At 34.3% G+C, this 13,343-nt stretch overlaps 3 protein-coding genes across 6 annotated transcripts; 2 read left to right on the top strand and 1 right to left on the bottom strand.

Moving 5' to 3' along the window:
- Positions 1-1,417: 1,417 nt before the first annotated feature.
- LOC105142617 (ubiquitin-conjugating enzyme E2 34-like) lies at positions 1,418-6,688 on the top strand. Its single transcript, XM_011050330.1, has 10 exons — positions 1,418-1,627; positions 1,872-1,955; positions 2,380-2,434; positions 3,520-3,558; positions 3,666-3,729; positions 3,845-3,906; positions 3,998-4,037; positions 4,170-4,197; positions 4,544-4,635; positions 5,978-6,688. Exons 2-10 carry the CDS (start codon positions 1,899-1,901, stop codon positions 6,246-6,248), a joined length of 708 nt encoding a protein of 235 aa, XP_011048632.1. The 5' UTR covers positions 1,418-1,627; positions 1,872-1,898; the 3' UTR covers positions 6,249-6,688.
- Positions 6,689-7,316: 628 nt separating this feature from the next.
- LOC105142618 (uncharacterized) lies at positions 7,317-9,519 on the top strand. 4 transcript variants are annotated; one of them, XM_011050333.1, is made up of 3 exons: positions 7,317-7,495; positions 8,310-8,399; positions 8,799-9,519. In XM_011050333.1, exons 2-3 carry the CDS (start codon positions 8,316-8,318, stop codon positions 9,198-9,200), a joined length of 486 nt encoding a protein of 161 aa, XP_011048635.1. In that variant the 5' UTR covers positions 7,317-7,495; positions 8,310-8,315; the 3' UTR covers positions 9,201-9,519. The 4 variants fall into 4 exon arrangements, with proteins under 4 accessions (XP_011048635.1, XP_011048634.1, XP_011048633.1 ...); XM_011050332.1 differs by lacking the exon at positions 7,317-7,495 and adding an exon at positions 7,987-8,086; XM_011050331.1 differs by lacking the exon at positions 7,317-7,495 and adding an exon at positions 8,093-8,196.
- A 1,180-nt stretch (positions 9,520-10,699) lies between these two features.
- On the bottom strand, positions 10,700-12,426 carry LOC105142619 (RING/U-box superfamily protein). Its single transcript, XM_011050335.1, has one exon. The coding sequence runs from the start codon at positions 11,855-11,857 to the stop codon at positions 11,027-11,029; it is 831 nt and encodes a 276-aa protein (XP_011048637.1). The 5' UTR covers positions 11,858-12,426; the 3' UTR covers positions 10,700-11,026.
- Positions 12,427-13,343: the final 917 nt, after the last annotated feature.

Here is a 13,343-nt window from a genome sequence, read left to right on the forward strand (position 1 = left end):
GAAAGATGCATAAGAACTATTAGCTAAAATTATATATAAAAAATATTATCATCTTATTAAAAAAATTAAAAATTAAATAATATTTTTAAAAATAATATCTCAAATATATACTGGAAAAAAAAGACAACACATCTAAGCTTGGGTAGCCAGCTCTTCTGGCCATTAAAAAAAGGCCAGGCATATGGGTTTATAAGATTATATTTACGTTATCATATTGTTTTTCAAATATATATATAACATGTTGACTATTTATGGTTTTTTTATAAAAAATACACAACTTGTATTTTACCGTTTATATTTTCGGTCATCTTGAATGGCTAGAAAATTTATTCTTGATTTCAAAAAAACAAAACTAAGTTTTAATATTTTATAAAATAATATTTTATGAACCTCAATAAATTCATATATAATCTCAAAATAGCATTTAATTAATAAAAAAATCATCTCTTGAATTAAAAAAAAAAGAAGCTTCAATCTACTTTCTATATAGTAAGATGAGGGATAAAAAACTTGTAAATGAATATTTTCTCTTTAAATGAATTCTTTAATATAAAAATTGATTTTTTTGGTTGTTGAAAAGTTGACAGCTAACAACTTTATTTCTCCTCATAATTTTCTTGTAATTCTCTATCCTCACAAAATTGAGAGGCTAAAATACAGAACAAATAAAAAGAGGACTGAAACATCAAAATCTAAAAAAACAAGGATGATGAATGAAAAAAAAAATCTTTGAGGACTAAAATTTATAATTTGTGCCTCGTGAACAGTAAAAACCTCCTTTTTTTGTTTTAATATCAAATTTAATTTTTATTTTAATTTGTTCTAAGCAAAAAAAAATAAAATTTATTTTATTAAATAAATAAATAAATAAATAATTTAATTTCAAGATATTTTTTTATATATCATAAAAATCCTATAACTAAAATAAATTATCAATTTAATTCCTAATCAATTCAATATAAAAAAATAATTTAATAATTCCTGGTCAACACAATACAAAAGAAATAATTTAATAAGTAGAGTAGAAAATGCTTCAAGACTGAAATAAAAAAAGCGCACTGTTCCAATTCTGGGAATAAAGTGCTTCTTCATCTCTTCGTTATTGTAACGTGAAGTAATTATAATATAATTTGTAACGTAGCATAATTGTAACTATAACATGGTAGCGTTTGATAACATCTTACAGTGTTTATATATATATATTTTTAAAAAATATTTATATATAAAATATAAATTTTATAAAATAAAAAATATATTATTTTAAAATAAAAAATATTTTTAACCACTTCCATAAATTCAACATCAACAAATTGAAAGTCCTTTTGTCACCGACAACGGTCCAATCATATTCTCAGCTTCCGTCCGTCCGTCCATGATCCATCCATCCAACCCTTACAAAATTATTTAAAAATGAAGTAAAAAAAAAAAAAAACCATAAAAAGGTCGTACGTACGATCTTAAACTCTCTCTCTCCCCTGCCGTTACATGAGTTGTTTTTTTTTTTTTGTCTTCTGCTTCAACTGTTCGTTTGAGCTTTAGATTCTGGCATCTGATTCTTATTTTGGATTGAATTGTTATCTGATCTGATCTGATCTGATCTAATCTAATATAATCTAAATAAACTAAGGTAACGATTTCTAATTCCTCTTCCTCTTCTTCTTACTATTTGTTTTTTAATCTATCTGATAGATTTCATCTAGGTTTAACTTCGATTCATTCCTTATTCTTTTCTTTTAATCGGTTTTCTTGCTTCTTTTTTTTGTTATAATAATAATGATAATCTAAGTTTGACTGACCTAATTAGTGGTTGATGGTGATGATGATTTTAGTTCGTATTATAATAAATTTCTGTTTCTTTTCATCATCCCAAGGAAATAAAAGGAGGAGGTACCTGATTCATGGCTGAGAAATCGTGTGTCAAGCGACTCCAGAAGGAATATAGAGCTCTCTGTAAAGTATGTTTTTATTATGTTATGTAGTCCATTTTGTGCTATTTTCATAGTGAATTGATGGGGGAAGGGTAGAGATTGGAACTGTCAATTTTACCCATTAGGGCTTTCATTTCAGTTTCCCAAACGTACACCATCCTTTTCGATACACTGTGGTCTCTTATGATAGATGGATGATTATGTTTTATTTTCATCGGCTGCTTCACTTCACTTTGTAGCTTATTTTCGATTTTTGATCACATGGTTGGTTGCGCATCTACTGCTTGATTGTTATTTCACTTACCTGATGTTTTATTGATAGTCTGGATATTTGAATGTCTTTGTAGTACCAAATACCAACCATTTACTGCTGGATGAAACTTCATTTCATTTTTCTTCTCATCATTAGACACCGATTTTTTGCTGTTGTTTTATAATAATGAATTTTCAGGAACCAGTCTCTCATGTTGTTGCCCGTCCTTCTCCAAGTGACATTCTTGAATGGCGTAAGTTCTTGTTTATTTTTGTTTCCTTCTCTGAAATTTTCATATATATATATATATATATATATATCTGAGCTTTTTACATCATCTACTTGTGGACATTAGTGGTGACCTAGAGTTATTGCAATCTAAATAATTTAGGGTAAAAGAATTACAATATCTAATCATCTGTCTAGACTTGCTTCAAATGTCACTGGAGATTTGGCAGAAGAATCATGACATACAAGATATTGCAGGCAACCGCTGAAACACTGAATTCTGTGTCTTTGGACTCATTCAAACTCCAAACCTTGTGTGGAAAAGTTGATGCAAAACACCTGTGACTGCTTCCCGGTTTGTTACTGGTTTGCTTGATTCGTTCATAATTATGGAGTTGTTGCTCCTCCATTAAATACGTGAAGGAGATGCTAAAGGTTCCAGAAACGTTACTTTTCATCCTTAAGAATGAATACATGCAGATTTTACAGCCTTGGCTGATGATGCCGTGAGATGTCATTGGAAGAAATAGAAATATAATGGAAACAAGAGGTTTGGCAGTGAATAATTTGTGTATAATATACACATGCAATAGGATACAGGTTACAAAACAATAGGATAGCTATCTAAGCTAGGCTAAGTACTTCTTACAACCAAGAGTACTTATCTCAGATCTACAACTGTATCTGATACAACCAAATATATAATGGAAGGCATCTGATATTATCTCGAGCAGTCATTTCTCCTAGTGTTAAGTATAGTTTGGTATTAGGAAGAATGCCACAATGAAGTAGCACAATTGTTATTTGGAATGGGGATGAGTTGAAGACAGAGCTTAGGAAAGTGAAGAGATTACTTGGGAAAATTTTAGCCTTCTTAACATTTGATTGTGAGGTATGGTTCTTTCATCCATAGCACATAGTGATTCCATTTTCAACCTATTCTGTGTTGTTTTGCTTTTTGCTTCTTATTTTTGTTTTTATTTTGCTCTGTTGCTTTTTGTGTTTTGTTTCTTCTTCTTCTTATTCTTTTTTTGTTCTCTGTTGCTGTTTGTGGTCTTAATTCACTGAGGTATTTTTTGATATTGATGTTATGTAACTTTGATGTTTCAGATTATGTGTTGGAGGGAAGTGAAGGAACACCTTTTGCAGGTTTGATAGCCATGTTGTTGATTCAATACATGATACAGAAAATAGTGTGGTTATCTTGCTCAGTGCTTTGTTATTCTAATTGGAAATTCTGACTTCCTTGTGATAAGGTGGATATTATTATGGAAAAATCAAGTTTCCTCCAGAGTATCCCTATAAACCTCCTGGAATCATGTAAACTTCTTTATTGCTGCTAAAGTTTTTCCTGAATATCATTTTCCCCGTGCCTTTCTCTTTCAATATTTTAGTTCAGGCATGCTTCTAACTTTTGTGGCTTTTATCTCTGTAGCATGATCACTCCCAATGGGCGATTCATGACTCAAAAGAAAATATGCTTATCCATGAGTGATTGTAAGTTCTTTACCCTGCTATGCTTACAGCATTTTACTTTTGGCCATCTTTTATATTTGGTTTTGTTTACCATGATCTTATTGCTTTCCAGTTCATCCGGAGAGCTGGAACCCCATGTGGTCTGTATCAAGGTAAAACAGATTAAGGCTTAAAGTGTAATTTTTCAATTAATTTTCTAACTCTCTGGATTATCAGTTCTAAATAATAAAGAGCTAGTTATTATAGATCCTTGGTCTAACATTCTTCCAATTTCATTGCTGCAGTATACTTACAGGGCTTCTTTCTTTCATGGTGAGTTAATTGTGGCTCTCAATTTTCTCAATGTAGTAATTTGTTAAGGCTGGTTCTTGCTTCAGAATCTGTTTTGTTGTTATTGATTATCATACTTGCATAATTTATTTGTAGCTAAAAGTTTCCATTTTTATTCTCTGGCCTATTCCCTTGAACTTGTGTGGGATGGGTTTTGGGTGTCTAGCTGGCATTATCTTGTTGTTACTGTAATTTTGGTCTGGTTCATGACAAAAGGTGGTTAAACTATGTATTAATTCCTTGGGAACCCATATTTGGAGGCATTTTTAAGTTTATTTTACTTTCCCTAGACTATTTTCTCAAACAAGGATGCATCTTTGCTATGTAGACGGACAACAGTCCTACCACAGGAAGTGTGAACACTACTGCTGCTGATAAGCGACGCCTAGCAAAGGATTCTCTTGCTTTCAATTGTAAGAAGTAAGTACAGTGCTCCGCTTTTCTTGTCTATCTGAGGATCCATTTGGACCATTTCCCCACTCACCATGCATTTCTTTTTTCCCTTTATTCACACTTGGGTTATATATTGAGGTGGATTAGATTTATGATTTCATGGAATGATGCAAGAGGATTTAGGCTTTGTTCTTGTTGTTGCCTTTCATGCATGCCTATCTTTGGGTTTGCATTATTAACATAACACTAAAAGAGATGAGTTTTTATCCCAGGCACCACCTCACAAATCACTACTTATTGCAGCAGTTTTTTTTTTAATCTATGTTTTTTATTCAATTTTATCCTTTAATATTTGGTTAGCTAGAGATTTGAGTTTCATGATTTGTTTCAATTTTCTTTTTATAGGTTTATCCCAGTTTTATGACTCAAGTCAAAGGTTTGACAAGTTAACCTGATTGACTTGAGTTTTTTTTTTTAAATGATTTTTTTTCAATATTATCTTTCAACATTTTATTGATTGAGAACTATGTTTCGTGATTTATTTTAGTTTTTTTCTGTGAGGTTATCCCAGTCTCATGACTTGAGTCATGAGATTAGTGGGTTAACCCGAGTTTACTCAAGTAATTTTTTTAGTCCTTTTTAAAATTGATTTTTTTAAAATTTTATCATTCAAAGTTGAATTGATTGAGAATTGTGCTATATAATTTGTTCTATAGGGTTTCCCAATCCTTATTTAATAAATTAATCTAGTTTGATTTGAGTTGTTTTTCTAAGTTTTTTTTTTTTAATTTTATCATTCAACATTGGATTAATTGTGAATTAAACTTTATAATTTGTTTTGATTTACTTTTTGTTGGAGTTATCATGATCAAGAGTTTGGATTTGGCAAGTTAACCATGATGATTCAGATTGATACAATATGTTGTCTCAATTTTTTTTTTTTTTGAAAAAGATGTTTTGAAGTTTCTGGAGTCAGACTAAGTTTTTATTGGTCAATCAAGTTGTCTTCGAACCTGTCAAATTGATTGGGTCATATCAGGTCAATCCCTAAATAATTAAAAAAAAATTTTTGCTGGAAAAAAAAGTTAGCAAAGCCTCAATAATTTTTATGTTAAAAAAAAAAATGATCTGACTCACAATGTAGCGTAGGCCAATGATCTAGTTTAAGTGATTGTCAAAATGTGCTCCTTGTTTAATCACTATTATCCTTACCTGTTCCCATAAAGGCATTGGATTCAATGTTTATGTAGTTATGATTATGTTACTTTTCTTATGTGTTCTTTAGCTTGCTCAAAGCTAAAATTTACTAATGTTTGTGTTATCAATTAGTTTAAATTCTAATCGGAGCTGATGTGCTCCTTCTTGACAGTGCTGCGTTCAGGAAATTGTTTCCCGAGTATGTAGAGAAGCATGACCAGGAGCTTCACTCTGAGCAGCATGTTTCATCACAGGCACCACAAGAAGATAGATCCAGAGCCAAATTGGAAAAGCAAGGTGATTCTTCTGTGGAAGATGCAAAAAGAGTAGATCCCCCGAAGGATGAGAGAAGAAACAGGAAGCAGCCATTTCCAACCTGGATGATGTTGTTGCTGGTTTCGATCTTTGGTGTTGTGATGGCACTGCCTCTGCTTCAACTTTGAAATCTAGTCTGGACAACAGAAATGTTAGAAGGGTCAGTGGAAATACAGGCATTTTCTAGACTACTCTTCAAATGCTCCTCCTTTAGGTTTGATGTCGTGTATCTACCAGAAAATTGTACAGGGGTCGATGCCGATGAGGCCCCCTTGGGTCTCTTGACTGTTGCTAATATTACTGTCGGCAGGTTGTTCTAATGCTTGAAGTTTGCATACTTCTGATGCTATCGTAATGCCAATTTTGTTGGGGGGTTGTGTTTGGTACTTCAGCTTGGTGTTCTTTGTTTTCTTCTTGTTTCGAAGTTCTGTTCAAGGTCACTGCTAAAACATTATCATTGCCATACCACGTCCTGTTGCCTGGTCAAAAGAAAAACGACCCCTTGTCTGTGTACTTGATTATTTATAGTTTGCTTAATGATATTGATTTGGCCAGCACTGTTACCTTACCATATGGTTCATTTTTTTCGTACCATGTGATGCTCTGATACTCGTAGCCCCCTGATTCTTGCGGTCTATACGGGAAGAAAGCGCACACCCAGACACAAAATGCTGTAAATAATCTGAGCTGATGATATGGGTCTTCCATTACAAGATCAGTCGTTAGTGGCCATGTCTTTTCAGGACTGGGCTTCTGAGATAACTGCCCTGGATGATGCAACCATCCTGAAACAAGAATGGTTTGTTTTCCATCACGGGGACCTCATTTTTGGAGGCTAGATTTACTTGGCTCAAAGAAACCTCCCTCTTCAAATGGCATGCGTTCCATTTCTGCTATGTAGAGAAGGAGAAGAAAGGTCAGCAAGCACGAGTTTGTGCTGTAGACTATTTACAGTCCCCAGCCACACCTCAGTTTTTGGCTGTTTGTCGTTGACCTCCAGAACCCCAAATTATGATAGCCCAAATAACTCCGTGACATGCGGCAGACATGAAGCGGGTAACCTTGTGCATCCCCTCAACTAGATAAAAAGGGCCCTTTTCTCCATCTTTTCCAGGCATAATAATTGCTTGTTATCATCGCCATCACCATTATTTAACGTGTAGTGAGCCTGCATCTCAAATCAATTTGCCTAATTAATTTGCACTAGTGCTTAATGCCTAGGTTGGCTGGCTTCTCTGCTGTTTCCACGCTCGTCCTTGCCATCATTGCCAGCTCCTCCAAGTCCATATTCAAGACTATAAGGGGGTGTTTGGTACGCAAAAGTGTAATAGCTGTTGCAAGCAAACAGGCATTAGGTTCCACCCTTTCTTAACGAGTACGTTTAACTCGAAAGGAAAGTAATAATCGGAATGATTCCATCTTATTTACCTTCTTTTTCTTAAAAGATTTGTTAGCGGGCCAGATTTTCTGCTGATTTCAGAGTGCTACTTTTGGTTATGTATTTTGTCCATGGTGAATGCTCCAACCATTTTACCCACCTGTCCTTTCCTGACCGAATTCTACAAGCAAGAGGATGGATTGCCATGTCAGTTTTCAACTACCAAAAAGCTCTTGTTTCCTCAGCCCTAACCACAACTATTTAATATGAAGTACTATATTTTTAGTTTTTTTGTTTTAATGTGTTTGGAAATATGATAATAGTTGTTTTTTAATGTATTTTTTATTTAAAAATATAGTAAAATAATATTTTTTATTTTTAAAAATTATTTTTAATATTGACATTGAAATGATATGAAAATATTAAAAAATTAATTTAAAGTAAAAAAAATTAAAAAATTAAAAAAAAATTGGCAGTTTGTTTTCCTCAAGGAGAGGGCACATCTCAATTTTTTGACATGGCATCTTCTTTATATCGCATCTATTTCTCTGTGCTTCTTCTTCTCTTTACTAAAGAAATTAATTCAAGGTAGACAGGCAACTGTGAACTTCACTTTTTCTCTGTCTCTTTGTAATATCACTAACTGCTTATGCTTCAATATATATATTTATTCCACTACCCTCCTTTACAAAATACAAGTAATGGCTCGCCTCTTTTGCCGGACGTTCCTTTTTGTGATTCCTTTTGATTGTATTCGTTTTATTTGATCTTGAAAGCTTTCGTTTATGGTATTGACTCGAAAGATTTCCAGGCAACCATGAATAAAGCTCCAACGTACCAACATTACGAGGCAAGCGATTATGGTGCCTACGAATTTGATCCTGAAGTTGATTTTACACAGGTAAGCAAGCCTGTCTGAGCTTTTAGCCACTTCTCCTTTTTATGTGCTCCATGTTTTATTTGTTTATTTTAAATCTATCACCTTAGTTTCTTAACTTAAAATAGAAACTTGATATCAATCAGAAAAGATATTTCAGATTTAGCAAGAGAGACAATACCCGTGTTTGTCTCCTAATCTCTAGTTTTCTGTACACCATGTTTTGTGATGTGATATTGGATAAAGGCAAAGGGTCTCCGGGCTATAGCCCTTGATTGATCCACAAAACTGAACTTCTCATTAGCTGAACAACTCTTTTAAGCATCTCTATGTGGCTGTTTAGCATTGAGGAGACAGGAGAAACTTTCTTAAGAGTGTCTTTTAGTTTTTACTATAACGTTACAAGTTTACAACCACGATCAGTTCTTGGAAGAAGCTAGACAACATGCAAGAGAAATGAATCTACAGTCCCCGTTACAGCATCCAGAATCTGGAAAAGGAAGAGTGCAAGAAGAGAAAAAGAGCAGGAGGTCCTGGAAACGCACTCTCCTCAAATGGTGGAAAGCTGAGAAAAAGACCAAGCCTGCCGGGGAACCGACAAATAGCTCTCACATTTCAAATCCAAGAAAGGGTCATGTTTCTGGTCCTATATATGGGAGTGGCAGAGGAGTCGATGCAAGGCATCGGCGACAAACATCTGGGCCACTGGCTAATCTTTTCAACCATTCAAAGAGGGTGGAGAATGAGACACCTTATATGTGTCTCGACCAGCTTAATAATCCTCATGGTGTCAAGGCATATGGACCTGTTTACTTGGTAACATAGTGTTTCAGCGACAAAAGCTTTGCGTCGGAACTTCTTCATTTTATGTAGTAAAGCATCTCTCGGTTGAAGGATTGTGGCAACAAAATGTACCAGATCATTCAAACAAGCAGAACCAACTAATATCTGGAATCCAAATATCAACTTTAATGTGCAGAGTAGATTATCTATAGTAGAAAGAGCCCGCAAGCAGGACAACATGTCAGTTTTATTCTATTTTCTGTCTCTCTCTTTCCTTTTGTTTGTTTGTTTTTTGAGTCAGAACGCGCGACTCAGATAAAAGATTAAGTTTTGAAGTAAAAAACTATTCCAAGTAGCCAAATTCATATATTAGCACATGTTATCCAAATTGCAATACATTTGATGCGTATGGGAAAATTAAAAAGATGAAGGATTTGGGGGCACTTGATCTCCATGCTTCAGGAATTTCTATCCATATTTTGTCCTGGATTGCATGTGGAAGTAGAAGGGTATTGATTTTTAAAGGACCCAGACAACTCCCACTTCACCCTTCGAACTTTCTCCCAGCTCGGAAGTGTAAACATGAAGGAATATCCACTACTTGAGATACAGAGAGAGACGAGACTGACCAAAAGGAAAAAACTGCAAAAATAAAGCAAAAGATGGCATTGAAAATGGACAAAACGTCTGCTGCTGCAGGTTCACGAGGAGATTAAGGACCGATTTATGTGGTCAAGAGTGATGGTGCTGCCCACATGGCCAAAAGCTTTGGTTTTGGACTATTGAAGAGCAATCAACTAGGGTAAAGGAAGCTTTCACAATCCACAATGAAGATGGACCCCAGCTATCTGCCGTTGGTACTAAGGTTTAGATCAATTCAACTATTCTTAGTTGTTAACAGAAAAAACAAGATCATCTGACAAAGAGAAGTTTTAGGAATCTCAAACTTGTGATTGATATATGTCCTGTTACCTTCAGCTGCAGCATTTTGTTGAAAATCTTACTACGCTTTTTAATGGCTCATGCCTTGCTATCATGTTCAGAAACTGGGTTTTGGGTATGAGCCGTCAACTATCGATCGGCTCATACCCAAAAACTTGATGCCTCAAGAATGACACTGCTTTGGTTAAAGGAGATTGGTAGTATCTTGCAACTGGTTCTCCAAAAAGGTCGCCAAAGGATAAGCTGCTGATGGATTCAGCATCTCTATGAAATTTCCCCTTCACCAACACAAAATTTGGCCAAATTACGGAACATATTAATGCATGAGTTCCACTATAAGATGAGTTTTGAAAGGGAGTTTCAACATCTCTGGATAAAATGAACCTTGTCTCAGCCACACTCGATGCAACCAATTTTGTGTCAATATATATTAAGAATTTCATACAGATTCTGAAACACAATCAATCCGTGCCATGTGAATCGTAAAGCTTTAAGAGGAACCATTGTGTTAACGGCTCTACTACAGATGAATCAACATTGAAAAGAAAATCCACAGAATACATCTTCTGTAGAAAATAGAGGAGGAGGATGCATTGGTCTATCTACTTGAAAAGAGAAGCCTTGTAGTCTACGGCTCTTCTCATACAATACATTCATTCCAAACAAATGTTGTGAAACTCTGTTACAATACCAGAGTTACCACAAAGGACCTGTACAACAGGCTAATTACACTTAGCCATTTCAGTATATGAAGAATCATGTGACACTTAGCTAATCAATCAAAGAAGTTTTCCTTTACCACCAATTCTCAAAGTTGGTAGAACCAAATCTGATAATTTTCTATCAAGCGAACGATGCCGAGATAATGCAATATCTTCAGGCATCTACAGAAACTTTCAGGACCAGAATTAAATTATTCACAATGACTAAACATCAACAGAACCATTAGAACAATTAGGAGGTAACCTTTTCTCCCTGCTCAAAAGTCTTTTCAATGACCTCAACCGCGTAGGCGTTGGCAACTTTGATTCCTGATCCTCGGCAAGATTATCGGTAATTTGCACCGGAACATCAATAACAAGCATCTCATCATGCCTAGCACCAGCTGAAGATGACGGCCCGGAAGAAGCTGAAGAAGAAGGTCCTTCTTCCAAGGAACCGCCCCCAGTGCTTACAAGAGTCTGATCCCCCCAAAACAACACGTTTGTTGGAAAATCTGGAGATTCTATTGAATACCCAGAAATCGAAATTTCCTCTGGAGACTGAATATTCACCTCCAGGTCATTGTTGTTATTGGCACCACTAGCGCATTGAGCTTGTGGTGCTACCGAGCTTCTACATAGAGGACAAGTAGAATAAGACTGGAACCACATGTCAATACAATCAAGATGGAACCCATGGTTGCATTTAGGCAACAACCTGACCTTTTCTCCTTCTACAGCATCAGATAAGCAAACAGCACATTCCAGTCCACCTGGGAAATCTTTGGGCTGGAAAATCACTAGTGGTAGGGATCTCAGTATAGAGAGCTCTAGCCCTCTTCTCACTGGGTCTTGACCAGGGTTAAAGACATAGCGGTGGCGTTGGCGGCGGCGAGATTGTTGAGGGTGAGTGGGTTCTTCAATGCGCCACCAAAACCATTTCGCATAAAGATGTAGAAAGATAACAAAAACCACCACCAAGAATAGAATTACAATTGCAACAACCATAACCTTGCCGGTTATTTCCATTGTTGCTGAGTCATCTAATCGCCCCATTGCTGATCACAGAGTATAACACCAAAGACTCAAACTGTATGAATGAAAATGAGCAGATGAGCAAAACACAGATGAGAATTACAAGAGGAAGTGTGAAAGATTGTATCAAACTTGAAATGGGGTTTCTTTTTTGGTGGTTTGTTTTGAAACCCACGAACCAAAGTTGGAGAAAAGGAAAAAAGGAAAAAGAAAAAGGAACAGTTTTTAGCCTCAAGGGCTGTGAATGAAAGTTGGGTATAAAAGAAATACTCCCTACAGGAAGAGAAAGCGAAATAGGAGAAATGTGTGTTTGATTGGAATGGTGAATCAGAATTCAAAGACTGCTGGCTTGGACTTTTGGGATAGGGAAGAGGAAAAGGAGAACAAGCATACAATGTTTGGGTCTAAGCAGATTTTAATTTAAGCAAACAAATACAGAGTAGACCAGAGTCTTTGAACAATACAAAGACTGCCCTTTCTTTACTCGCAGACAGCTGGGTCTGGTACTGTTGGTGGTGGCGCGGTGCTTACTCTCTTTGTCCTCTTTCGTGTTCTTTTCTTCCGTCCTTCACTATGCTCATGTTGCGCTTCTCTTCTCCTTGATGCTGTCCTCGGGAACAGGAAACCGTATTTCTAAAAAAATGTAAAATTTATTTTTTTATTTTTGTAATATATTAATATTAAAAATAAATTGTAAAAAATATTAATTTAATATATTTAGAAAAAAACACTTTAAAACATAATATTAAGGTAATTCAAAACATGTCATTAACAGTTACCACTACTTTGGACTTTTGCTTTATCTAAACAAATTATCATTCAACCACAGAAGTCCCACCAAGCTGATGTCTAAAGTAATCATATCTTAATTTGAAATTTGAAATTATTCAATTATTTACAATATTTAATTATTAGTAACTACTTTGCTGGCCAGCTTCTTATTTTTTTCCTAAAAGTGCATTGCTATCATTTGACAAGGCTAATTCTTTTGATACATACCAATGATTCCTTCTGCATACAACATTTATTTTGAACTAATAAGTTTAGATGTGTGAATCAAGACTTCGAGGGTGTTTGGCAATGTGAGTTGCCTGTATTTTTAAAAAATTTAAAATTTTAATTTTTAGTTAAAAATTAATATTTTTAATATTTTAGATTATTTTAATATGTTAATCTTAAAAATAATATTTTTAAAATAAAAAGATTATTTTGATATATTTAGATATAAAAAACAAGTGTAACCACACTCCCAAAAAAACCAATTTTTTTTTAATATATATATATAATTAAAAAATTAATGTAAAATAAAAACTTAGACTATTAGATGAGGTCTCAAAATATAATTTATATTATTATCTAATATATCTCTTCAAGTAAAAATCATTTGAGTTTGAAATTTATATATATCTATATTATTACATACTAAAATAAAAAGTGAATTTTCACAAAAAAATATAGTTTATTTTTTATTAAATAAATAAAAATATTAAGATTTGAATTAGAGTTA

The sequence above is a fragment of the Populus euphratica genome, unplaced genomic scaffold (genome assembly GCF_000495115.2).
Source record: "Populus euphratica unplaced genomic scaffold, PopEup_1.0 scaffold209.1, whole genome shotgun sequence".
Lineage (NCBI taxonomy): Eukaryota > Viridiplantae > Streptophyta > Magnoliopsida > Malpighiales > Salicaceae > Populus > Populus euphratica.